Source organism: Alexandromys fortis, unplaced genomic scaffold (genome assembly GCF_014885135.2).
Source record: "Alexandromys fortis isolate MF-2015 unplaced genomic scaffold, M_Fortis_MF-2015_v1.1 scaffold_380, whole genome shotgun sequence".
Taxonomy (NCBI): Eukaryota; Metazoa; Chordata; class Mammalia; order Rodentia; family Cricetidae; genus Alexandromys; species Alexandromys fortis.
The window spans coordinates 524,851-552,050 of record NW_026068270.1 but is presented as its reverse complement, the minus strand read 5'-3'; the positions used below and the strand labels follow the sequence as shown (position 1 = coordinate 552,050).

At 38.3% G+C, this 27,200-nt stretch overlaps 1 protein-coding gene across 1 annotated transcript; it reads right to left on the bottom strand.

Moving 5' to 3' along the window:
- Positions 1 to 2,464: 2,464 nt before the first annotated feature.
- Positions 2,465 to 26,449, bottom strand: Lamp3 (lysosomal associated membrane protein 3). Its single transcript, XM_050131994.1, has 6 exons — positions 26,257 to 26,449; positions 20,504 to 21,198; positions 19,499 to 19,627; positions 17,135 to 17,192; positions 14,092 to 14,262; positions 2,465 to 3,284 (listed from the first exon to the last, which is right to left on the bottom strand). Exons 1-6 carry the CDS (start codon positions 26,303 to 26,305, stop codon positions 3,151 to 3,153), a joined length of 1,236 nt encoding a protein of 411 aa, XP_049987951.1. The 5' UTR covers positions 26,306 to 26,449; the 3' UTR covers positions 2,465 to 3,150.
- Positions 26,450 to 27,200: the final 751 nt, after the last annotated feature.

Here is a 27,200-nt window from a genome sequence, read left to right as displayed (position 1 = left end):
GGGGGACTTGATTGGGGGAGGGGGAGGGGGAGGGGAAAGGGAGGCGGAAGTGGGGAAGAGACAGAAATCTGTAATAAATTAAAAAAAATAAAAAAAGAATATGTTCAGAAAAAAAACATTATTTCTAGGATCACCCTGTTTACAATCCCATTTAAGGTGATCATGTTTGCCAACACTATAATACTTAACATTTTAATTTTTCCTCAAAACTCTGGAAATCAACTCTCCTATCCATGTATCATCATGATAATGAGATTTAATATAAGTTGTATCTCAGATCCATTCCTTCAAAGGTGCTAACCTTGCATTTAAAAGCCTAACTACCCTTTTACGCTGAGAATTAGCATTTTCAAAAGCCAAAGATTCAATTATAATTTGTTTAGTTTCTAAACTTGGTTATATTTTGTTTACTACTGACAATCTTTGTAAGAAAGCTGCAAAGGTTTCTTTTGGGCCCTGTATGACTTCAGTAAATGATTCAATTCATTTCCATACTTCTTCAATTCTGTCTCAAGAATTCAAAGCTACTGCATGGAATAAAGCTAGGATGTGGCCATCATATAGAGATTGCCTTTTTATATTCCTTCACCAATAAGTTGATCTTGGGACATTCCCATACCTCTAGCTTTACACTGTTGTTCAATAGTATTAGCCTCTTCTCTGAACCAGGTATTCCATTGTAATTGTGGACCAGGCTCTAAAATAGTTTCAACCAAATCTATCCAATCTTTGGGGGATAGTTCTATTATAAATTGACCATGAGTTTAACATTTGCTTCACAAAAGGTCAACGCATGCCATATAAGACTAGTGTTTCCTCAAACTCCTTAAATTTAACATTGACATGGAAGTTCATTGAGCTCTTACAGATTCTTTGTCATTTGGAAATTGCTATAAAGTTACTGAATATATTAAGGTTTGTCATTTGAAGACATCAAAATGCCAAATGTTTTAATTGTAGTAGAATAGAACATCTGAGAATGTAAAGAAGGAATTCCTAGAAATAATGACAATGACAAAAATAGAAGGTCTCAATCTTCTGGATTATGTAGAAGATGTGGCAAAGACCAACATTGGACCAATAAATGTAGATCAACAAAAGACAGATAAGACACCAGCTTCCATTGGGAAACTCCTTGGATGGCCTCTTACAGGCCCACAGGTCAAACATGGTCCAATCATTCCCAGTTACTGTGGAGGACATGTCTCACAAGAAAAACTTTAAAATCCAGTGCCTTCTGTAAAAAGCCATGCTGTTCTGGATGACAAAATAAGCATGGTGGGTGAATCAAAAATTCCAATATAAAATATATATTTTGGCAGACTTCTATAAATTATCAAAGACAAAAGCTGACAGTGCAAGTAAATAACATTATAACTGAAGGACTACTGGACACGGGTGCAGAGGTAACTATTATTACTCCAAAATCTTGGCATTCGATTTGACCTCTTCAAGAAACAGAAGTTCAATTCCTAGAAATTGGAACTTATCTCAAGTGAAACAAAGGATAAGATGGGTTGAATTTATAGGGCCAGATTTTTCATTTTAAAATTGACATAAAACATAACTGTGTGTCAAGCTGACAAAGGGTAGGCTTGTGATGGCAAATCTCGGTTATCTGTCTGACTGCATCTGGAATCGCCTAAATACCAAGCAGCTGAACATGCCTGTGAGGGGTTTCCTTGATTATATCATTTGAAGTGGGAAGAACCACCCTAAATCTGGCCACACCTTCCTATGTCAGTCCATAGAAAAGTACATGGAAAAAGAAAGCTTTTGCTTTTTGCTTTCTTGTCCTCACTCTCACTGGCTTGTTTACCTGTCCTACTGCTGAGGCATCCATTCAGGTATTAGAGCCTACTACTTCAGGATTCCAATGCAGACTGAAGACCAGCAGTTATTCAGGAATATGTCAGGACTCTACAAACAGACTGGGACTGTTGAGACATCTAGTCTCATAGAATAAGGAACTACTGTATTCTTGGCCTTTCTGTCAACAAACAGCATTGTTGGACTATGCAGACAGCTGCCTATAAGCCACTCTAATATTTAACACCTTGACTAATATGCTATGAGGAAAAATAGTAACAAATACCTTGAGAAATAAATTTCTTTCTTTTATCTTTAAAGCTATAGGCAAGCACATTTACTAAAGTGAGGAACTGACTCATGTCTTATAAAACCCCACAGTCTCCAAGGGAGCCAAAGATTTGTTAAAGGCAGGCACTTTCATTATCTGCAGTCTTCCTTTCATCTATCCAATGATTATTTTAGATAAATCCTTTCTCCTATAGAAATTAAGCAGATATGGGTACAAAAAGTTTTGGCAGAACTTGTGTCATTCTGTTGTGACCAGATGTACAGAAGAGATCACAGCAGCCCTACATGAGTTCCAGTTCTCGTCTTGTTTTCTAATGAATGGATGAAAGAAGAAAAAGGAGTCCAGTGCCAGTGATTGGTGGCAGATTTTATTTTCTATAAATTATGAAGATTAAAGAAAATTTCTTATGGTAACACGTGTATTGTTTAACTAAGGGCTGGAATGACTGATGCTTTATTATTTTTATGTCTACAGACAGCTAATTCTTATTCTCTATTAATTCTGAAGCAAGAATCATGAAGAAAAAATAAGTTGCTTTCATGTAAAAAAAACTAAGCAATATGGGATATGTTGTTATTTTTGATAACTAAAAACATTTAAATGGAAAGGGAGGTAAGTATCAAGTCAGACACACATTCATCAAATCAATACAGAGGGTAAGAAAACCCAGTAAAATATTTTTCAATGAAAATATTAATGCTAAAATGGATTTCTCTAGGCAAACACGGGTAGGACTAATTAAAATCAATTATTTTGGTTTATAATTTCTAAACACCTGCCACTTGTACATTATGTTAATTCAATGTATCTCAAATATTCATTTGAATTGCTAAAATTTTCCTACAAAACCTAGAAAATACTTTTAAATATTTTTCTTAATCTTTCATGGGATGAACAAAAATATTCATAATTGATATATTGCTTCAATTTTTACTCATTAATCACTCATTGATTTTAGTAGATGGTAGCAAATAAGAGAAGCCTCCAAAATGCTGGACATAATAGAATTTTTTCTAAGCTTCACTATTCCCATTTCCTTTGGTTATAAATTAGATTCTCTGGTATCCCATTGACTGATGCCTTTGTCGGATTTTGTAGAAAGCCAGACCCACAACACAGAGGACGATCACGATGGCCCCGACCACAGGAAGCACAACTGTGTAGTCAGACAAACACTCATCCACTACAAGAGAAAACAAATACAACAGAACAGGTAAGATTGGGTGATGATGTTACAGGAGGCTGCAGACAGGAATTTAAAATAAATAGATGAATTAAAAAATATATTTTATGAGTAGTACTTTACAATAATGGACTAAAACTCTCTCACATAAGTCAGTTCTGCCTCTGTCTGTGGTCCCCCTTTATCTATAATAAACCTTCTCTGCCATCATACCTAAGAACAGTCATGTCCTCCTTTTTATTTCATTTTTTCATTCAACTAAGAGAGAACTTGGTACTACAAAGTGCACGACTGTTGTGACAGACCTGGACCATGTTTTTTGGGTAGAGGAGTGTGGAAGAAGTTGGTACTTTGTGCTATAAAAGCCATTGATATTCAGAGATTAATGGGATGTTCTGGTAACTGGAAAGAGAATCAGAAAGCAATACAGATGACAGAAGCCTGGCTCGTGAAGTTTTGGATGGAAGCAAAACGTCTCTTGGGAACATGACATGCAAATTTGAATAAAGAATTTGTGGTTCTGGCTAGCTGGAGGTGAAAAATTAACTGTGATTAACAAGAAAACAGGACCACTAAGGAAAAAACTTTCCTTTCCTGGGATAATCTGTAGTGGTCTAAAGAATCATCAGTGATAAAAAGAGAGAGAGAAAGAGAGAGAGAGAGAGAGAGAGAGAGAGAGAGAGAGAGAGAGAGAGAGAAGTATCATTTAAGTAAAATCTTTTGGGAGTGTTTATTCAGGGTCAGCACACAAAATCTGTGATTGAGAGCAGGCCAAGGCTGTACCTTGTGCTGGCAGACAAACTTGAAAACATAAAATAGTCTTCTAGGTGTCAAAGTTTTGGGGAATAACTAACTAATATATAATTTAATTAATACTCACTCCATGATATGGGACTCATCCCTAACACTATATAGTTAGTTAAGAACCTGAGACTAAGTAGATCATGTACCTAGGGGGAAACCAAATACTACTATTTTGCTAAAGAAATATAGAAATAAAATTTCTTCTAGCAACATTCTGTTATATTCATAGATAAGTGTCTTGTTCAGTCATTATCAGAGAAGCTTCTTCCTGCAGTAGATAGGAGAAAATAGAGAGACCCACAAGTGGAAAATATGGAGAGAGAGAGAGAGAGAGAGAGAGAGAGAGAGAGGAACATACTAAATGGGATGTTTCCATCAAATCTCTCCTATCAAGGCTCAGAGAACTATGTAGAAAAAGAGAAATGGAAAGATAGTAAGTGCTACAGGGATGAATGATGCCAAGGACACAATGTCTTCCTGACAGAACAGGACCGATGCACACATGAACTCACAGAGACTGTGGCAGCATGCACAAGGCCTGCACAGGTCCAAGCCAAATGGGGTCGCAGAACTGAGAGAGGAAGGGGACATATGCCTCCACAAGCCTCTTCCTCCAAGAAACTAGCTCCAATTGCTTGTGAAGGAAAAACCAGTTATCTCTAATGGAGTCTTACAAGGTATACAAACCACTCTTAAGGGCAGGCCTCATATCTAGCAGTAGATGACCAATACAAAATAACTCAGTGGCATTTCAGAGGTTCTATTTTTTGTTATTCTTTACCTTAAAGGTAGGTCTTTGTGTATATGTAGCACACACTTTATGATTTTATGGTTTGTTGTTTTATAGATTTCTATATGTGCAAATTTTTGTATCTCTGCATCTATGAGTTTCTTGTGTTTTTTCTTTAACTCTTTTTCTTCTGTTTTTTTTTGTTGTTGTTGTTTGTTTTGTTTTGTTTTGCCCTATTCCAGTGTATTGTCTTTATTTAATCTGGTTTTATTTTATTATTACTATTTTAGATACCTGGTTGTTTTGTTATGAAAGAGAGAAAGGATATGGATTTGGGTGGGAGGGGAGGTGGAAATAAGTGTCTAGGAAGAGTTGGATGAGGAGGAATTGTAACCAAATTATAGTGTATAAGAAGATATTTTCAATGGAAAATTAGAAACTAAAAAAAAAGTATCTCTGGATGATGTTTTTGAAGACATGAAGGAACCATGGACAGCAGCTTGGCATTGGCAACATGTGGTAAAGTCACTGTCCCTGAAGAGAGCCCAGCAAAGGCTATTGATGAAGGTACAGTCCAGTTGTCATGCACAGCTCAACATTTTATAGATGCTTGGATGACCACCAAGGACAGTCTGACCCAATGACACATTCTATGTGTGCTTTGTTACACACCCATTAGAGTGCAGAAGATGGTGTGATTAAGACATCTGACATTGATCTTCACACTATTTGACTTTTGTTTCTCTTTGATCTGATTGTGATTCTGCCCTGGCTCTTTCCTCCTGGACTAAGAATGTATGTAACTTACTTTTTTGGAGCCCACAGTAAAGATATTTTAGAGTTTTTGAGAAATTTCAAGTAGTTTCTCTAAAATTTCTACAGACTAGGTATTTTAGAGAAGATTTGAACTTCTAAAAAAAACATTTGAATTCTTTAAAGACACTGAACTTTTAAGGTGCTTGAAATTTTTAAGCCTCTGGGACTTTGGAAAGTTGGGATCTTTTATCTCATTAGATACTGGAAAGTATCCAACAAAATCCAACACCCTTTTATGATAAAGGTCTTGGAGAGATCTGGGAAACATGGAACTTATCTAAACAAAATAAATGCAATTTACATCAAGTCAACATTCAACACCAAATTAAATGAAGAGAAACTCAGAGATGACACTAATATCAGAAACAAGACAAGGTAGTTCACTCCCTCCATATCTATTCATCATAGTACTTGAAGTTCTAGCTAGAGCAATAAGACAATAAAAGGAGATCAAAAGGACACAAATTGAAAAAGAAGTAAAACTTTCTCTATTTTCAGATGATATGATAGTATATATAATTGACCCCAAAAATCCTATGAGGGAACTCCTACAACTAACTGATAAACACTTTTGATAATGTGACAGAATACAAGATCTTCTCAAAAAGAAAAAAAAAATAAGTAGTCCTCCTATGTACAAATGATAACAGGCTGAGAAAGAAATCAGAGAAACATCACTGTAGTGATATTTCATCTTTTTATTAATAAATAAAGCTTGCCTTAACTTCAGAGAGTAAAACAGTCGAACTGACCAGCCTTACAAACCGGGCAGTGGGGACACACACCTTTAATACCAGTAGACACACTGATTTGCTATAGAAACCAGACAGTAGTGGTGCACACCTTTAATCCCAGCACTAGAGAAGACTATAAGATGGGAGGAGACATCTCTTACACACAGTCTCATTCTGAGATTTCTGCAGTCAGGATCACCATCTCGACTGAGGTAGAGGTAAGAGCCAGTGGCCGGCTGTTTTGCTTTTCTGGCCTTCATGTTGAATCCTAATTTCTGTCCCTGGGTTTTTATTAACCATGCTACACATCACCCCTTCCAATCATCACAAATAACATAAAATATCTTGTAATACTAACAAAAGAAGTATAAAACCTGCATGGAAAAAACTTTAAGTCTTTGAAAAAAGAAATTGAATACAATATCAGAAAATGGAAAGATATCCCATCCTCTTGGATAGGTAGGACCAACATAATAAAAATGACATTCTTACAAAAATAATCTATAGATTCAGGGCAATTCCTATCAAAATCCCAAGACAATTCTTTACAGACCTTGAAAACAATGCTCAACTTCATATGGAAAAAATAAAGAACCCAGGATAGCCAAAATAATTCTGTACAATAAAGGAACTTCCAGAGACATCATCATCCCTGACTTTAAGCTCTACTATAGAGCTATAGCAATTAAAACAGCCTGATATTGGTATCAAAACAGACAGGTAGACCAATGGAATCAAATCTATGACCCTAATATTAGTCCACACACCTATAAACAACTGATTTTTGACCAAGAAGCTAAAATTATACAATGGAGAAAAGAAAGCTTCTTCAACAAATGATGCTGGCATACCTGGTTGTTAGCATGTAGAAGAATAAAGAGAGATCCATGTCTATTCCAATGCACAAAACTTAAGTCCAAATGGATCCAAGACCTCAACATAAATCCAGTTCCACTGAACCTCATAGAAGAGAAAGTAGAAAGTAGCCTTCAGTGCATGGGCACAGGAAACTATTTCCTAAATATAACATCAGCAGCACAAACACTGAGAGTAACAATTAATAAATGGGACCTCCTGAGACTGAGAAGCTCCTGTAAGGCAAAGGACATGGTCAATAAGACAAAAAGGCAGTCTACAGAATGGGGAAAGATCTTCACCAACCCCACATTGGACAGAAGGTTGATCTCTAAAATATATAAAGACCTCAAGAAACTAGACATTAAGATAGCCAAATAATCCAATTTTAAAATGGAGTATAGTTCCAAATGGAAATTTTCAACAAAAAACATCTCAAATAGCCGGAAGATACTAAAGGAATTGCTCAACATCCTTAGCCATCCGGGAAATGCAAATCAAAAAAAAAAACTCTGAGATACCATCTTACAGCAATTAGAATGGCTAAAATAAAAAACACCACTGACAGCTTAAGCTGGAGAAGATACCAAGTAAGAAGAACACTCCTCCATTGCTGGTGGGAGGTCAAACTTGTACAGCCACTTTGGAAATCAGTGTGGCAGTTTCTCCAAAGAATGGGTATTATTCTACCTCAAGACCCAGCAATACCACTCTTTGGCATATACCCAAAGGATGCACAATCACGTCACAAGGACATTGTTCAACCATGTTCATAGCAGCATTATTTGTAATAGCCAGAACCTGGAAACAACCTAGATGCCCCTCAACCAAAGAATGGATAAAGAAAGTGTGGCAAATATACACAATGGAGTAGTGTAATGGAGTAGTATTAAAAATAAATAAATAAATTTAATAAAAAAAAAACATGCCATCTTGAAATTTGCTTGCAAATAGATGGAACTAGAAAAAACATCCTGGGTGAATTAACCCAGACCCAGAAAGACAAATACGATATGTACTCAGCAAAGGGTAATCAGCCTATAGTAAATGACTCCAGAGAAGCAATGTAACAAGGAGAACCCTAAAAGAGACATACATTGACCCCCTTGGAAAGGAAAATAGACAAATTCTCCTGAAAAAATTGGGAGCAGATGGGGGGAGGGAGGGCAGCAGGGATGGGGAAGGTAGAAGAGGAAGGAGGAAGAGGAGAACATGAGCGAATGAGAGCGTTAAGATGAGGGAGAGCAAGGAAAGAGATATCATGTGGGGCCATAATGAGACTAGAGAGAAACCTGGCATTAGGGAAATTGCCAAAAATCCACAAGGATGACACCAACTAAGGCCCTAAGCAATAGTGGAGAGGGTGCTAAACTGGTGTTCCCCTGTAATCAGATTAATGACTACTGTAATTGTTATCATAGAACCTTTATTGAGCAACTAATAGAAGCATATACAGAGATTCACAGCTAAGCTCTGGACTGGGGTTCTGGAGACCAGTCAGAAATGGGTTATATTTAATCAATTTCTTGGACTTAAGATGTTCCGTGGGAACCCCAAAATAACCCAGGCTATTGCCAAGGCTACTGTTGGTTGTGGTCGTTTGAATAGAATGGCCCCCATTGGCTCATACATTCGAATGCTTTGTCACCAAGAAGTGGTATTACTTGAAAGGATTAGAAGGGCTAGGAGGTGTGGCCTAATAGGGATAGATGTGGCCTTATTGGAGGATATATGTCATTAGCGTGGGATCTGAGATTTCAAAAGCCCATGCTAGGTTCAGGCTCGCTCTCTCTCTCTCTCTCTCTCTCTCTCTCTCTCTCTCTCTCTCTCTCTCCCTCTCTCCCTCTCTCTCTGCTTATAGTTCAAGATATACCTCTCTGCTACTTCTCTAGCACCATACCTGCCTGCCATCATTATCTTTGCCGTGATGATAATGAACTAAGCCTCTGAAACTGTAAGTAAACCCCAAATTAAACACTTCCTTTATAAGAGATGCTTTGGTCACAGTGTCTCTTCACAACAATAAAAAAGTGACTACAACAGTGGCCTCCAAAAACTGAGATCCATAAAATCATAAAAAAATGGAGTAGACAAAGCCCCAAATAGACATCTCTTGAAACCAAGTGAAACCTCCCTTCATTCCAGGAATGAAATACCTAGAGCCTTCACCCCTACAGGTTAATATTTGTGGTACTGGAAAGTGTTCTACATGCTACCAAAAGAGAAAGGCAAACACCAACCCAGTTACACATCCTTCTATCTACAAGCGTGACCTGATTGCAAGATATGCTAGTGCAATGGTGGCACAAAATTTGTGGGAGTGAGCAAACACTATCTGATTTGAGTTAAGGCTATGAGAAGGAACCCATCTTCAGTGTTACTTGGGTGGCCAAGAACCTGAGATTAGATATCCCAGGAACCTAAGGAAAAACCAAATGTTCTGCCAAAATAACATGACAATAAAATGACTTCTCATGGCTTTCTTCTATATCCAGTGATCCATGCCTTGCTTTGCCATCATCAGAAATGCTTCTTTCTGCTGCAGGTGGAGATGAATACAGAGACCGACAGCCAGACAATATGCAAAGAATGAGAAACCTGGGTAAACCTTGCCCTAAAAGAAATGCCTCCATCACACACCCCCCTCAGGATTCAGGGAACTCTGCAGAAGAGGAAGCAGAAAGAATGGAAGAGTCATAAGGGATGGAGAGCACAGATGAACCAAAGCCGATCATTATAGCTGTGCATATGACCTCATGGAGACTGAGACAGCATGCACAGGGACTGCAAGGGCCTGGACCATATGGTGTCCAGAACTGAAAGGTGGAGTGGACATACTCAAACCATATCCAGTCAAAAGCCACTTGCAAATAAAACTTAGATTTTTTTTTCACTGGGGAAACAAGCCACTCTTAAGGATAGGCTTGATGTCCAGGAGTAGAAGGCCAACAGAAAATGAACTCAACATCTTTGGGGGTCCTTTGCTTCATTATATAAATTAGAAATTATTTTTAACCTTACAGGTCCTTTGTGTATATATTACGGCTCCCATTGCAGGTTTTTATGGGATTCTTATATGTGTGTGTCTGTGTCTAGATGTGTTTCTTGTGCCTTTTCTGTGGCTCTTCGTCTTGTTTGTTTTGTCATATTCTGATTTGTTTAATTTTTGTTTATCTTGTTGTATTGTATCATTTCATAGTATATCATATTATAGTGTATTATTATTCCTTAAATGCTTATTTCTTTTTTAAAGAGAGAGGGAAAGAGTTTGGATCTGGAAGGGAGGAGTAAGGAAGTGAAACTGGGAGGATTAGAGGGAGAAAAAACCATAATCAGAATATATTGTACAAAAAAATCTATTTGCAACAAAATAAAAAAATTAATAAATCTAATGATGCTCAACATATTAATCTTTGTTTTTAGGTCTTAGAACTGTGAAAATATAAACTTCTGTTTCTTAAGTCATCCAGGCTTAGGCACTTTGCTATGTCATGCCTAGCAAAGCAATAACCCTAATACCTCATTCTTTAGCTTCAAGGTTGTCTTATATTTTCTGCAGTGGTTCTACCAGTGGCCATGCACTTTGTTTTCGTTTTGTTCACACTTAAGCATGTCAATCCAAAAATTCAATTTTCTTGGATAATATGTGAATGACTTTTACTAGTTATCACCATTGTACTGGAACTCTGTCAATGAATTCCTTGAGGTTTTGGAATCTATTCCTTTTTAAATGGTCTGGGAATAGCTATGGGCTCGAGTTATCCTGATGTTTGGTGTGACTCGCAGCTCACTTCCTTCCATCCCTATGTTTGCTCTTTCTATTTTCTATCCTTGGTTTGAAAAGGAAGACTATTAAGCAAACAATTCTTACTTATTCCAGACAGAAGGAGGCACCTACAGAATTCTGTCCACTGTTGAAAGTTTTGTCGAGTGGGTGTATGTATAGTGAATGAGAAGAGGGAGACAGAGTTAGGAGCCTGCATCAGCTGACCCTCCACTCTGTACTGAAGAAAGTAAGCAAAACTGTGAGAAATGAACACATGCAAGTATTGGTATAAAAACTATTCAAATAAAACCCCTACTCTTTATGGCTACTGGAAAGTTTGTTTAAATTAACATGGAGAAGAGTTTATGCTGCTGGGGATAGATAACAAGTCTATCAGCTGACAGAACTTGTTGAAGATGGTAGAAATGAAGATTACAATTTTACAAAACACCTTCTTGCTCTATTCTTCGTGTTAAGCTCTGCCTCTTGTTCCCATCTGATGCAGATACCACTTCCAGAAAATAGATTAAAGTCTAATGTAGTTGTTCTTTAAGATGACTAGTTGCCCCGCGGATCCACACCTCCCACTCTGGTCTGCAGAGCTTTAGAAGGGCCCTTGACATTACATAGATGGAGCCTAAAGAAAAAGTGTTTGACAGAGGACAAATGAGGTCACGTCTCTCCAAGCCAAGTGTGTGCTATTACCTAAATCACTTAGGAGAAAGCCAGGCCCTCACATTTACTTTTTCATCAACACCTCCTGTTTTAGAAGGAAATGAGTGTTTCTGAGTACTCTGGGTATGTTTAGGGGCTCTTCAGGCTCTCTTGAGTCTTCCAGATGCTTCCCTCAGCCCCTCAAAAATGTGGAAAGAGCTAAGACACTTTCAGGAACAAGTGCACTTCATAAATGAGTGGTAATCATGGAATAGTTGCCAAATTGCATAAACTTCCTGCTAAAAAATAATGGGCGAAAATATGGGAAATATAGAAAATTTTCCTTCTTTGATCCACCCCTCACTATCAGCATTGTGTTAATCTTGTTCTCTTTAAGTACTCATGGTCCTTGCACACACATTTTTTTAAATTCCATTCACATTGTAGCTTTTTTTAAAAAAATGACTGTTTCTGGTACAAAAACAATTGTAGTGTTTACAGAATGGCATTTATTTTTCCACTTGAGCATCATTTAAAATAATGAATTACAAAATCTAGGATGAGGACTTGGAGCTAAAGCAGTGACTAAAAGAGAATTCTTTTGGTGACAGAACGGTAGGGTGTGAAAGTCTAGTGAAAGGGGGAAGCAGGGAAGGAGTAAAAAAGCATTTCTTTCTTGCCCAGGGTCTCTTTAATTGATGATATGGTTTTTTTTCCCTTTGATGATGTTTTCTTTCTCTTATACATCTGCCTGTGAGCAGTAGTAATGGCATCCAGACATGGGAAGAGTTTTATCCACCAGACCTTTCCTGCTTCACAGAGGTTCTTCACAAGTAAACAAGCAAGTATCTACCTCATGCTGAAGCCACATGATTAGTGTTAGAGATTTTCAAATTTTCATGGTGAATTTGCAAAGAAATAAATATTTCCTAGACGTCAGACCCTCTAAGACCAGCCTTCCACAGCTTAGCTGTAGTGATGCCTACTTACATGAACCCTATGGCAATGGCACCAAGCAGAAGCAGAAACTCAGACTCAGAGAAAACCTTCAGAGACACAGGATCCAACACAAACAACACCTGAATTCTTTGTTTGCCTAATGAGAAGAAGTTTGTTTGTTTTTTTTTTTGCTAGACACACTTTTAGTTTTAGAATGGAACCCGAAGTAAAATTCATATCAGAAGTTCACACAGAGCCTCTATTCACGATGCTTGAAAAGTAATTTACAATGTTTTTTGAGTTCCTCTAGGAAAATTATTTTAGGTGGTTTATAATCTTTCTGGTCAGGTGTAGAAGTCCTAATAACACTGTTTTCAGACATGAAAAAAGGTTGTGATTTGAATAAGAATGGCTCCCATGGGCTCATATATTTGAATGTTTAGTCATTGGTATGTGGCTTTGTTTGAGAAGGATTGAAAGGATTAGAGATGGGGTCTTACTGGAGAAGATATGCCTTATTGGGGTGGGTGTGGCCTTGGTGGAGAAAGTACATCACTGAGGGTAGTCTTTGAGGCTTCAAAAGCCCATGGCAAACCCAAGTTCTCTCTCTTTCTCTCTCTGCTGCCTATGGATCAGGATGTAAATAAAGCTCTCAGTTCGAGGGCCATGCCTACTGTGTGCCACCATACTCCACATTACAGTGATAATGGACTAACCCTCTGAAACACTTAAAAGCCTTCTTTTATGGGTTTTTGTGGTCTGGTGTCTCTTCGCAGCAGAACAGTGACTAAGACAAGAGCTTTTCTAAAAAGTGACTTTCGTTGCACTGGCCTTCATCTAAGTGCTAGTTTCCACCCCTTGAAGTACCAGGCAAGTTCTGTGTTCAAAAGCAAAGAAAAAGTCAGGTATGAACTAAACTGGCTATGAAGAACTGTCAAATGAAATGGCTTATATTCCAGAAAAATACCCCAACACAATTTATTTCCTTCTTGAATGTGGAAAAATACACCCTGTTTTATCCTCTCTGCAGGTGTGAAGAATCTATTATGAAATTTTAAAGAAAAAAATCTTAGTGAAAATGTTTAACGTGTTCTCTAAACATGCTAGAGTTATTTAGTCTTTAACAGCATTTACAAGAGGTGCCCACAGTGCCCCTCCCTTCTTGTGTGTGTGTGTGTGTGTGTGTGTGTCTGTGTCTGTGTGTCTGTGTGTGTGTTTAAATGAGTGAGAATGTTACAACAGTTAAGAGTCATCCTACTGAAGTAAGGTAGTGGACATGCATTTAGTTGTGTGTGTGTGTGTGTGTGTGTGTGTGTGTCATATCTATACCATATCTATACCATATATGATAAATGTACTAAATACTAACACAACTCTTAGAGCTTCACAGGGTTATTCTATTATAATAGGTTATGTGCTCTGGTCCCTTAGCAGATTCAGAATAAACAAACCTTAGAACCAACCCTGGGTTTCTGAAAGCTCCTTGTGACTTAAGGATGGTTAACTTACCATTTCCAAAGTCGTCTCCTTCAAAATCAAAGGCTTGGAGACGGATGTTCATTGTTTTCATTTGAAGCTTAGCTGACAGTTGGATGCTCTGCTCACTCACACACTTGAAGGAATGCCCAACTACTGTCTCAAACAGCATCATAGTATGTTTCATGCCCTGGTAAGTCTTCTCTGAGGAGAAAAATTAAAATGTGATATATTCAAGAATCCTGACACTATTAATTGCGTTCCAGGTGCTACTGGCCTGCTAATGTATTGCTATACATTAGTCACCTTCCTTCGGGTGGTGTGCCCTTGGAGTTCTGCCATCTTTTCTTCATGAAAACAACATTCTAGGTACAACATTCTAGGTAAGCTTTTTCTGTAGCCCTGGTTGGAATTTATGGGAAATGTTGGCAACAGTGAACTGAGTACTTTTCCTCTGGATTCCTTCACATTGTTGGAGACAGAGCTGTCACTTCCTGAGGCTATAGAGAGTTTCCTAAAAACTTTAGAAAGAGGAGTAAGATTGTTTTAATGCATATAGTGCATGGGAGTGAGTCAGAACAAACACAGACAAGTTCACAAATGGAGCATCTGTGTACCGTGAGACTCGATCAGTCCAGGAGGGAAGCTGCACCCATCCTTGGAAATGTATCCCACTCCTTCTGTTTGCTGTCCAGGAAAGGGACCTGATCATTATGTCAGTATACCCTTTCCAAAAAGGTTGTTAAGGCAGATGGGGCTAAGCATATGACAAACTTCATTTGCTCCAGTCGGCACTCACCAAGCACTCTTCTAATCATGCTGTGCCTTCATGAATGACAAAAATATTTCATGGGCCAGAGTGCCAAAGTGTCTTGTCCGTTTGCCAGTTACAGTAAGGAATAATCTCACAAAAATTAACAAGTTGGGGAAAAAATGAAGTTAACAAGCTGTCCTGAGACGGTGTACTAAATTATCTGTTTATACTATACTGCTGCATCATGGGATGTACATCTGTAGCTTTCTTTATATATGACCTGCCTATCCATATATCATCTGTCTGTCTATCCTGGGTATCCTATTGCTGCCATCCACATTAACATTAGCCTGCCATCAGTACTGTAGTGATAATGAATTATGTTACTAATACTAGCACCAGCACCACACTGACATGAAAACCATCATTACAGTATCTACTGTTCCACATGCTAATAATGCTGAGCCCTTGATCATATGAACCTAGGATTGTTTCCCCATCTGTTAGCCTCAACGCTAATTTCTACTCTGATATTTTTTCCCACATTACTTGAGAGTTGACCACCCTCCCACTGGTTAAAACTGGTCCATCCCTAGTGATAGCATTAAGCAATTTCTAACGGCACTCATAATACTTATTCTCTAACTTAGATGAGGCAGGTGTAAGTTAACACATCTGAAAATCAGTTGTCAGTTGTAACATTTCTATTTACATTAACCAGCATAACTGACAAAATTCTCTTGAGTAACTACATAAAATATAACAAATGGCTTAAATAGACTTTGCCCACATGGTTTCATTTCTTAGCAAATTTCATTAGTGAGAGATCATTAATTAATCATGTTTAAGCCAATCAAATGATAACACTTTGAAAAGAAGAAGAAAATTCCAAAGCCAGTAACTGGCACAGTAGTGGAACTTTCTGGGGAAGTAGCTGAGGCCCTCTGTAGATTTGTTAGATTCATTTAGGAGCATTATCTCTTTAAATGTGAACATTGGTAAAAATTTTTAAACATGCACCACTATGGGTAATTTTCCATGAGAGAACTAAAGGGAACTTTTGTAAGTGCAAATTTGATACCCCATTTCCTTAACCCAAATCCGCTCATGATATATTTATATACTTTAGAATAAAATCTCAAGTCATTAGCTTACCTGCCCTGGGCTGTACATCCCTGGGACCTCATCTGCTGTGCATTCACTCTCTAGGACACATTAGTATCCTGCTATTCCTAAGTTGCTATGGTGGTTTGACTAAGAATGTCCCCTACGAGCTCAGATAAATGGAATATTTTGTCTTTATTTGGTTTCACTGCTTGTGGGTGTGGCATTGGGGGAAGTACTTCACTCTGGTTGGACTTAGAGTTTGCAAAAGTTTTCAAAACTTCTGAATTTTCAGAAACTTTCTCTGTCTCTTTCTCTCTCTGTCTCCCCCCCCCCCCCATTTCTCTGCCTTGGCTTACAGATTAAGATGTGAGTTCTCTATTTCTCTGTTTCTTGCCCCATGCCCCAGTCACCAAGCCTGCCTGCTGCCCCGCTTTGATGCTAATGCTAATGAACTCTTATGTCTTTGGAAAAATAAGCCAAATAAATCCTTCCTTCTTTAAGTTACCTTAGCCATAAAACTTCACTGCAGCAGTGGAAAAGTAGTGAATATAGCTACCTTAGCAAGCTCACTCCTGAAGACTCAGGCATCTTTCACTATTGTCATCTGGAAAAGTTGCCTCAAACCAGGCATCCACATATGGAGATAATGGAGAGACTGTGATCAAACCTCATATCTTTCAAAGAAGTGTTTCTTCTCTGGAGGCTTACCAAAGGGCACACAAAATAGTTCTCCATCCTCTGACATTCTGGTTTGGGTTTCTCCCTAGAATTCATTACCACTTAAGAATGTAGTTTAGCATAGCTTTGTATGGTGCACTTCCTTCTGGAATGCAAGCTTCACTCTGACAGAATCTTATCAGTTTGGATAATTATGACTCTTTGGTGCCTAACACAGACAGAGCATGGTACCTAGCTATCTCATATTTTTGTAGACTAATATGCAATTCAGAGTACGGAATAAATTACACTCCAACAACAAATCAGTTTAAAGGATACTGAACTTGCAATTTCCAAAAATAATTCGCCAATATAATCTAGACCACCATCCTCCATGATCAGATAACCTGAGGTACATATATGTTGTGAATTCTCCAAAAGCTTTATTTTATTATAGACTATTTTCTTGTTGTTTAAGAAAAAAAACAGCATCAAAGTGTATCAGCATCAATGACATAAGCAAAGCAGAAAACGGTGATATGATCATTGCTGTCTTACCTGTATTTGAGATAGTCAAATAGGCTCCTACTTCACTGACATAATATGAGGTTTCTTCCTGTAAAACAGCAATGTGTTAAACTTTGAAGAATCTCCGCTTTTCTATCTATAATCTTGGCTATTAAGTCCTTGATATGAGGGCTAGAGCATATATTTGTGCTAGTCATAATTATATTTGAAAAATTCAACAAAAGTAAACATATCACACAATAAATGAAAATGGGTAATGAATGATTCCTGGATCTAGGTTTCTCTATTTCTTATTTGTTGCTAGAGCCTGAAACTAAAATTCCACCAGAAGAATTTCAGTGTTTTCAAGTTTCCAAAATGCAAACAGGCAAATAGGCAAAATGAAAGGCAATAGGAATGGTCAATGAGGATGAAGGGGGTTAACTTAGATTACCCATGCTCAAAGATACATTGGGTGAAGTTTGAGGGCTTCATCAATCCTCTGGAGAAAATAAAACAAACGAAATTTTATATGTATTTCCCTGGGTATAATGTCAATTGGTCTAGAGAGTTAAATAGATTTGTGTTTTCAGATTAGTTAAATTGACCACCAAAAATGAGAAGACTACAATTTCCTGAAATCCACATCTTAGTCCCACATTTATGTGGGGGTTTTCATTTTGAGAAAAAAAATACAATAACCCTACAATCCTTTGAAAGACTGGAGGCACAGAATGCTCAAACAAATTATAATTTTTTGAATGAAGGGAGTCAATTTAAAATTAAATTTGTGTATCTGTTTGGTGATGAGAATTAAATTCAGGGTCTCATGTATAATAAGTGTATACTCTACCACTGAGCTAAGTTTTTAAGCCCTTTCTATTTTTTAAAGTTAGTGATTCATATTGCTATTACCAGAAAGGGGTAGCAATAATGATAGTGTAACCAAAATCAGAATATAAAATAAAATTACTTTCAGAAGTCTCACATTTAATCATTAAATAAATAATTATAAATACATTGTAGCCCATATCCCTGTTTGCTAAACTCAAACCAAAATTAACTTGTCTTTAACATCCCCTCCATGTCAGACATTGTACAAGGAGGACCTGGCAGAAGACCTGGCTCCCCTATGAAGTACTCCATCTCATCAGGATTAGAGGCCAATAGAACAACACACTTGAACCATCTATTTACTTTAGGGGAAAGTATCTGTGGCCCAAGTCCTGTCTAGGTTGCTTTTATGTATCATCTATTCATATTAGTCTTTACCTGGGATTTATTTCAGCATAAAAGAGACCTTTACTTCTGCATTCGTAGCCCAGGCTATAAGACCCCTGGCCTGAGCTGGCTGTAGTGGAACACACCTTTAATCCCAGCATTTCAGAAGCAGAGGAGGGCAGGTCTCTATGAATTTGAGGTCAATATGATCTACATAGTGAGTTCCAGACCAGTCGGGGCTACATAGTAAGAGTCTATCTCAACCCCTTCCAAAATAAAGAACTCTGCTATACAGCAAAAATAAAAAGAGGAACTGTTGAAGGGTTTTAAGTTTGGGAATATAGTGGATGCTGTGTTTATAAAAGTCACAGTAACTTGTCTTATAATTTCCATTTTACAGATTAAGAAATATCCCCCAAGTATATGCACATGCAGTTGGTACGGACTCCATAGTGGCATAAGTTCCTCTGGACAGTGGCATGACCAGGTTCATTTGTTTGGCCTTCTTCCCATGGTAATTAATTCAATATAATAGGCAGCAGTTGAATATTCACCATGTTGTCTGCAATGCATATGCTCTTATAGAAATGATCCCTTTTCTCATTTTTAAGTCATAAAATAGAAGTTAAACAGATTAAGGTTGCCTGCTTACTGCCACAAAGCTAATCAGTGACAGAGTCAAATTTACAGCTGACTCTACCCTTAACGCCCAAGCCTTTTCCACTCCACTTGATGTCTATTTCCTGTTAGGAAAACTCAGAGCCTTTCTAGTCTCTGTGGATTAGAAAGAACCCATTTTGGTATTTGATCTTGGTTTTAGAATAACCCCATTTATTGTGAATTTATTGTGTCCATTGTGAATTTCCAGAAATCTTTTCATCCCTGATACTTCCTCCTTGAGTAATCTGCAAAGGGCACTGTTGACTAGACCCCCAATAAAGCTAAGGTTCTCCTGAGAGGAACTGAAACCCTTCTTATACTGATTAGAGGAGGCTGAAGAAGAAGGCAAACACGATGTCAACACTTCCTTCCTCTCCCTCCCAAGCTCCTTATTCTTATCTGAAAAGATTTCAAGAGATTCTTGTGTACTTCTGCCAGGTCCTGGTTTGAAATTTAGAGCTGAAGTATTGGCACTAGAATGAGGAGAAGTCAAGCCACACGAGAGCCAGTCAGTGGGATGAAATTCATGCTCACCTTAATAAATGTGACATTCACTGATCCACCTTGGAAATCCAAGAAAAGGTTGGACTTTTGGGAGCCACATTTCCCAGATGCGTGGGTTAGACTAGGGTCAATGTTGAAGTGTCTCTGAGTTGCAAAATCCTAAACCAAATAAGATAGATCTATTCAGTAAGAGCAGGAGGGAAAAAACCACAAGCCAAGTCAGAGAACCAGAAGTTCAAGCTACTAAATGAGTAATAAATAAATGAATATTCAATTGAGACCTACACATTCTCCTGGTGAATGGCACCCTCTTACTTCCAAGCATGTGCTTAAAAGATTTCTTAGAAGAAATTCTCCCATGATAGGGACATCTTAATGAGTAACTCATAGGAGGTAAATTGTACGGAATTCAGTTCTTGTTCAGTTCAATGTCTTGAAAAGTGATGGGGGGGGGGGAGTTTGTATTCTAAAGTACTTCTGCCTCAAATACAGACATGTGAGTTTTCTTTGGATAAAAAGAAAATAACTTATGATGGTTCCCTCGTAAGTAAAATGTTTCGTATAACCCCTTTCCCTAATGTTCTTGTTAACTTGGATTTTCGTATTGATGTCTCAGTGGACTGGAACCATGGAGAACATCAGATTCCAACATTTCATGTCAGAAAGGAATTGAGGCTGGGAAGACATGCAGAGGGACAAGGCCAGACTGTGACTGTCATTCAGCTTCCCTAATATTGGCAATGCTGGCTCCAAGTAAGAAGTATACATATTGAAGTTCTCTTTGCCTCCTCTATTTTACTCTTCTTTTGGAACACATTCCTTTATGATACAGAACACTGGAAAGATGAACCCACAGCTAGTTACCTGACTCACCTAAAGAAGTGGAAGTGATGTAGAAAACTGCTCTTCTCTGCCTTGTAAAAGCTGCAGTTCAAGGGGTGTGCCACCACTACCCAGCAAGAACTGCTCATTCTTAAGAAAACAGCTCCAGTCAGACTTTGAAGATAGCATTACCTTCCTATGACCTCAACTTACCGAATCCTTTTCTTGAACAATCAGTGCTAGTCCCATCTCTGCTTTTATACAGAGCCTGCTTCCATTTAGGACTTCATATGTTCCAGTTTTAGCTGGTGACAACTGGGTTGCAAGAGTGGGCCCAGGAACCACGGGGGCAGTGGGGATTGGTGAGCTGTCCTTGTGTGTAGGTACTGATATTTCTGAGACATAGGTGAGTGGAGTTGGCTTCTCATTGGTTGTGCTTTTGTGTGAAGCTGTGAAAAATGTTTGGGGGAGGGTAGTCTGACCACCAAGCTGTGTAGTTCTCCCAGTTATATGGTTGACAGTAGATATACTAGGTCCAGTTGTATGAATTGGTAAATGTGCAATTGAACTAGGGCCAATTGTACCTTCAGTAGATGAAGCAATCACATTTGAGTTACTTGGTCTGACTAAGGTGTAGTTAACTGGGCTGCTGGGTATAAGACCTTTTGTAGTTATTGGAATTAGTGTTTTGATTGTTGTGTGAGCTGTATTTTCAGAGGTGGAGGTTTGAGCAGCTAATTGAATGTGATCATCCCTTGATCTTGCTACTAATGTTACATGATGTGTTTCATTAGTCAGCTGTAGGAGAGGTTTTGCTGTGGTTTGTCCTGTTGCTGTTGAAGTATATTGAAGATAGCCTCTGATTTTTAGAAGGTCTTTTTCTCTTATTTGATGGCCATGTAAAATTACTGCAAAAATATGAAAGCAAAAAACGTTATAAGCACTGGACAAATGCTTACAAGGTCCCTCTCCATTCCCATTTTAATGTGCTCATAAGTAAACCAGTATTCACAGTTTCACGTTTAGGGGAAACTTCCAAAAGTTGCAACACTGAATTGAAGAACACCAAAGACTCTTGTGCCAGGCCATCATTGTAATATTTTTGTTTGCACATGTATTTTTACATGTTTATGACTGTATTCCACACATGCTGAATGTAACCCCTTCATCTGCATAGGTTTTCGACCAATGAACACCAAAGTAATAATATTCAACTGTGAAATCAAAAGGAAGTCATAAAATGCCCTGGAGTAAACAGTGGCTCTGATTATTTTATAGCCTGAGGCAGCAGTAGAGATTTATATGGTTTGAGACTGTTCATGGAATCATGTAATTTCAAGTTGAAATAAGTCTCACAAACTATTTAGTTTCAACCATAATTTGATGGATAAATTGTATCTAATTGATATATATTTATGCAATCTATGCTTAATTGCTGTCAATGACGAGAGAATATTTTCTCACAAGATAGTCCCTTTCATATTATTTTTTCTAAATATAGACCAACTTCTATTAAACTTTTGAGCAATCCAGTCTTTATTAACTAAGAAAAAGTCAAGGTGTAATAGCTCTGGTCCTTCATGTTTTGGGTTTAAATGTTAGCTCTTCAGAGTGCCTTCCCTTTTTCCTCCTTATATAAAATGGCTCCATCACCATGGTTCTCCCTCCAGTGATACAGTCATTGTTTCAGCTTCACCTATCACATCTGTACTCACATATGGGGAAAGTATCCAGATATTTACTGATCACGTTGACAGTAGGTTGTAGAATTTTTTCCTTGAAAAAATGTTCACTTGCTAGTTTATTTGTTGGTTATGCATCTCACTCACTAGATTAAAAGCCTAAAATTGAGAACTGTGTGCATAGTTTACTGCAAGTGCCTGCGCATAAAAAGTGTTCAGGAGCTATGAGCTGGATGAGCGAGTAAAGGAGGATGCTAGTGTTAGAGACGTTCTAGAGTTGTTATAATGCTCAAACAAGTTTGTTTCTTTGAAACCCTTCAGGACCATTGAGTATATAGTGACTGCTGCTGACACAAATTCTCTCAAGAATATCTGTTAGGGAGCTTAAGACCTCTGTCTCTCTCTCTCTTCCAGATTCTATCTTTGCTTCTTTGTAAGTATATATAAACCCAGAAAAGTAGACAAAATTCTGAGACTGGCCCTTGGAAACTTTTTGATAAGATGTGCAAGAAAACAGCTCTGTCCCTTCAAACTTCTTGGTCCTACTGCATTTACTCAGACATTTGCAGGAGCTGTAGTAGTTGACTCTGGGCTGAGACTTGGGAAAAGATGCAAAGAGGAGAAACATAGCTTTACCCTGGTATTTATGAAATCCTTGAGTTTATAACAGTCAATATAGTCTATAAGAATCTTTACGTCTTCTTCTTCCATTCAATACATTTTAAGTGGTTAGTTTCTCAGTATTAATAGATAACAACAAAACCCTCGGCACTTATGCTACTGAGGATCAAATCCAAGGCTTTGTATATACTAGGCGCACACTTTACTACTGAGCTAAATTCCATACCCATAACACTCTCCAACTACTGGACACATTATACATGGTGGCTTCAAACCAAAGATGCTTCCTCTTTTAACATGTTAACACTTTTAACCATGTCCACTGTTGCTCTATTCATAATAATCAGAAATTTTAAACAACCTAGATGTCCATCAACAGAATAATGGTTAAAGAAAACATGGTACACTTACAAAATTCAGCAGTTAAAAAAAATTAAATTCACAGGTAAACGGATATAACTAGAAAAAAAATAAAACATACTGCATGAGGAATCCTAGAACCAAATAATCCAAGCTATTGTCAAGACTAGCAGTTTCTGAGCTTGTGGAAGCTCATGGACTTTGGACTTTGGGAGCCTACATGGCATGGGCCTAGGCACTCACTCTGCATGTGTGAAGCCATTGTGTAGCTTGGTCTGACTGTGAGGCTCCTAGCAGTGAGATCATGCCCTGTCCCGGAGTGCTTAGCTGACTTTTGGGAACATGTTTCCCATGCTGGATTACCTCACACAGCAGGGGTAGAGCAGGGGGAGGAGCTTGTCCCTGCTTAAACTTGATGTGCCTTGTTTGGTTAACACCCATGGGAGGCCTGTCCCTTTCTAAATGAAGATGGAGGAGGAGTGGATGGTGAGGGGACCATATGGGAGGCTGAAGGGGAGGGCAGGAGGAGAAGAGGAAAGGGAAACTGGTCAGTTGAGAAAATAAATGAAAAATTGTCTTTTAAAAAAGACTTGAGGTTTTTTTCTCTCTATAAACTGACAACAAGGCCTCATTGCTGAAGACAAAACCTACACAACTCATTGAACATGGAGAAATCAAGCTAGTGCATACATAGAACCATCACCCCATGGGCTAGCATCTTTGGTACAAGACACTACTCTGCACACTTAATTAAAAAAGAAACATAAACATCAGTGCAGCCACAAACCCTTAGATCAACAATGTTGTCTTGCCTGAAATATATACAGGGCAATGGTGGCACAAAGCTTGTATGTGAAGGTAATGAACCAACATCTTAATTCCATGAGATGGAACCCATACCCAATACTGCTTGGGTGACCAAGACACAGATACTAGACAGCATAGGGACCTAGGGTAAAATCAAATACTACTGTTCGAAAAAAAGGCAATAAAAATGACTCCTAATAACATTCTGCTCTGCCCTTAGATCTGTTCCTTGCTCAGACATCATTAGAAAAGCTTCTTCCTGCGGCAGATGGGAACAAATACACAGATCCACAGCCAGACTATGTACAGAGTGAGACACTCTTGGAACACTCAACTCTAATTTGCTTCCATCAAATCCCTTCCCTCAGGCATCAGAGAGCCCTGTGAAAGAGGAGGTAGCAAGAGTATAAGAACAGGAAGGGATTAAGGGCAACAAGAAAACAAGGCCCTCTAAATCAGCACAAGCAAAGCTCATATGAACTCAGAAACTGAAGCAGCATGTAGAGGGCCTGCATGGGTCAATACCGGGCCTTTGGCTAAGTATTATGGCTTCAAGTTTAGTTGTTTTATTGGATTCCTGAGTGTGCAAATAAGTGGCTTCCTAGTTCTTGTATCTTCTCTCGGGCTTTTTTCCTTCTGTTGATTTATTTTGTCCAACTTTGCTGTGGTAGTTTTCTCTAATTGTATTATATTTAGATTTTTAAATTAATGAGTGAATGAATGAATGAAAACCTAATCCCTAGGGTAAAGATTAAGGATTGAACTGTTATTACTACTTGATGGAAAAAAGAAAAGAAAAGAACTTTTCTCCTCTAGAGTGATATTGGGTATATATATATATTGAGTATATTGAGATATTGGGTATATACATATCAATCACTCCAAGTGGTTGATCTTCTATCACGTTTAGAAGCAGTTGACCAACATATCATGCAATGCACAAATTTTTATTGTGCTTATATTTGGTTACAGTTTGGAGAGGTTATTGTTTTTATTGTTTAGCTTTTCTTTTGGGGTGTGATTTTATTTTGTTTACTTGTTTTGTGAGCTATTGTATTGGGCTTTTGTTTGTTTTTTAAGAAAGAACTTAAAGTTGTGTAGGTAAGAAGGGGGAGATGATCTGGAATAACTTTGGAGAGGGGATGAATATGATCAAAATACAATTAAATTTAAAAATTGTTTTAAATAATAAAAATAGTAATGACACCCAATGTCAAAAGGAAAAATAATCCATCCCTCATGCAAGGACTAGCCAATAATGTATACACATAAGCAAACAAATGTTCAGTATAACACTGAGAAAAAAAGAACATGAAACTATAGTTAAAAAGACAAACTTTTACTAATGTGTCCACAGAACAAAAGATGGGAAGGTGCTGCCTCCAAAACTCAGCCTCTTCTTCCTCAGCAATGAAACATTGACTGTAAGTTGAGCCTGAGTTTTGTGGAGTAAAGAATTCTTCATCCTATTTTCTCTTCTAGCTGGGTGAGAGTATGTTCATAGGCAGCAATTTTTGCTTTTTATATTAGCTTAAAACAATAAGTTGTGGAGTTTTTTCCCACAGTGCTAGTGACTGGATCCAATGCTAAGCCAACACCATCGTTGCCCTAGATCACCAAATCAAGTCACTTCGTTTATGTATTTCTGAGAACATGAAAATATAATCCTGAAAGAATGCCACAAACAAAACTACGTGTATTAAAGCAGCTGCCATGAAGCTTTACTCAGCTTCCATAACATCCATGTAACATCTAAAGCCCCTGTGTCCTCCACTAGAGCATTTCAGCAGTGCAGTGTAGACTGTGTCGGTGGTCTCACAAGCTAAATTCCGTGGTTCTGGAAGGAATTGGGAATGAGTTGGTACAGCAGAACAGAACAACAACCCAATAGAACTCAATATCTTGGGTATAAAATACTCAGGGGAGAGTAGGTACTCAAGACAGCCAGTAATTAATCTATGCTTGGCCTCCCAGGCAACCTTTCTGAGTTGGCTGTGCAATAACAATATTTTAGTAACCTTTTGGATGCCTGAATTTACACTTTCTGAATTGCTGTAACTGGTCAGATTACAGCTGATGTATTTTTGAATGTCACGGTTTACATAAATAGCAGTTACATTTTTAAAAAAATAGAGAATGCAGTGTGTGACTAGATAGCAGCTCCGATTGCTAAGCCCTGGTTCAGGTATCCTAGATCAAGGTGATTTTTATAAACTCATATTGATCTATAATATCCAAACTAATGTGGGTGCCTAAGACACTCTAGCTCACAGAAATTCTATTCAAACTGTAAAGGCCCTTGGGAAAAAGAGAAGGTGGTCCCTGCCTGTGCACACTAACAGCTTTTAAATGTCATCACAATAAATACCTGGAGGAACAGAAACCATATCTATAGCCCTTCCTGCCTCACTTTAGGTCCAAGGCACAGACAAGCATTTGGATTTAAAAGAACTAGATAAAGCATGGCCACCCTAGAAAATGGGCTATGTCACTTACCATCCAGGGACAGGAAGAGCATGGCCATGGCAGAGAGCTGCCCAGGCATGGCAGGCGAGCTTGGCTGAGCACAGCGGAACCTTCTGAACTGCAGGAATGGAGTCTGTTTCAGAGCAGTGCACAGAACAGTAGGAACATCAAACTTCCCGTCCTTTGTCCACTTGTGGCAGAGACGCTGACCTCACTCACATGAAGAGAAGTAGCGAATAGAGCTAAGGATCGTGCTGCACGGTGAGGGAAACCACAGGCAGCTCACAGTGGCAAAGTAAACACTTGCCTCTTTCTGGAGTGTTTGTGGGAGGTGAAGGTGTAGGTGGGGACTGGCGAGGGTGAAGGGCGGTAGAAATCATTTCTCCGAAAAAGGTGGCAGATCTGTGGCTGCTCCTTGCCTATGACTTTGCTCTCCTCTTTATGTAATACCTTGAGGACATTCCTGTAAGCCCTTGTCAGCCAGTTCTTCAGGCACAAGGTTGAGCAGCAGTTCTAGAACGCTGTCTCTGAGTATGATGCATGCCAGTGTGGCGTTCATAGCTGCCTCACTTGGAACCTTGTGGGAACTAGGGACATGGGGAGTTGAATATGGCTCTGGCTGTTTACCAGATGAATTACACTGGTGACTTTTTGTTTACTGATATGAAAATATAGACAAACATATTGGTGTTTTCACACAATGTTAGGATCTGTTGAATAACAACAAATTCACACATAGTTTCAGTGGTAGCTATCTGCCAGATATTTCTGCTTTGCTTGGGTTCTTTATTCTAATCTTAATTTTTAATATTAAATCAGATCACTCACACTGGCATGTCTCATACTGAGAGAGCAAGAGAGAGAGAGAGAGAGCAAGAGAGAGAGAGAGAGAGAGAGAGAGAGAGAGAGAGAGAGAGAGAGAGAGAGCAGAGTGTGTGTACTACGGAATACCTATGAAAAGCTAAGAGGTCACA

Bases quoted from the DNA above. Each gene is read 5' to 3' on its own strand.
- Lamp3 (XM_050131994.1), bottom strand. From the start codon at position 26,305: ATGCCTGGGCAGCTCTCTGCCATGGCCATGCTCTTCCTGTCCCTGGAT. The intron at 21,199-26,256 runs GTAAGTGACATA...ATATTTTTGCAG, and splicing joins GCTCTTCCTGTCCCTGGATG to TAATTTTACATGGCCATCAA. The intron at 3,285-14,091 runs GTAAGTTAACCA...TTTCTCTTGTAG, and splicing joins AGGAGACGACTTTGGAAATG to TGGATGAGTGTTTGTCTGAC.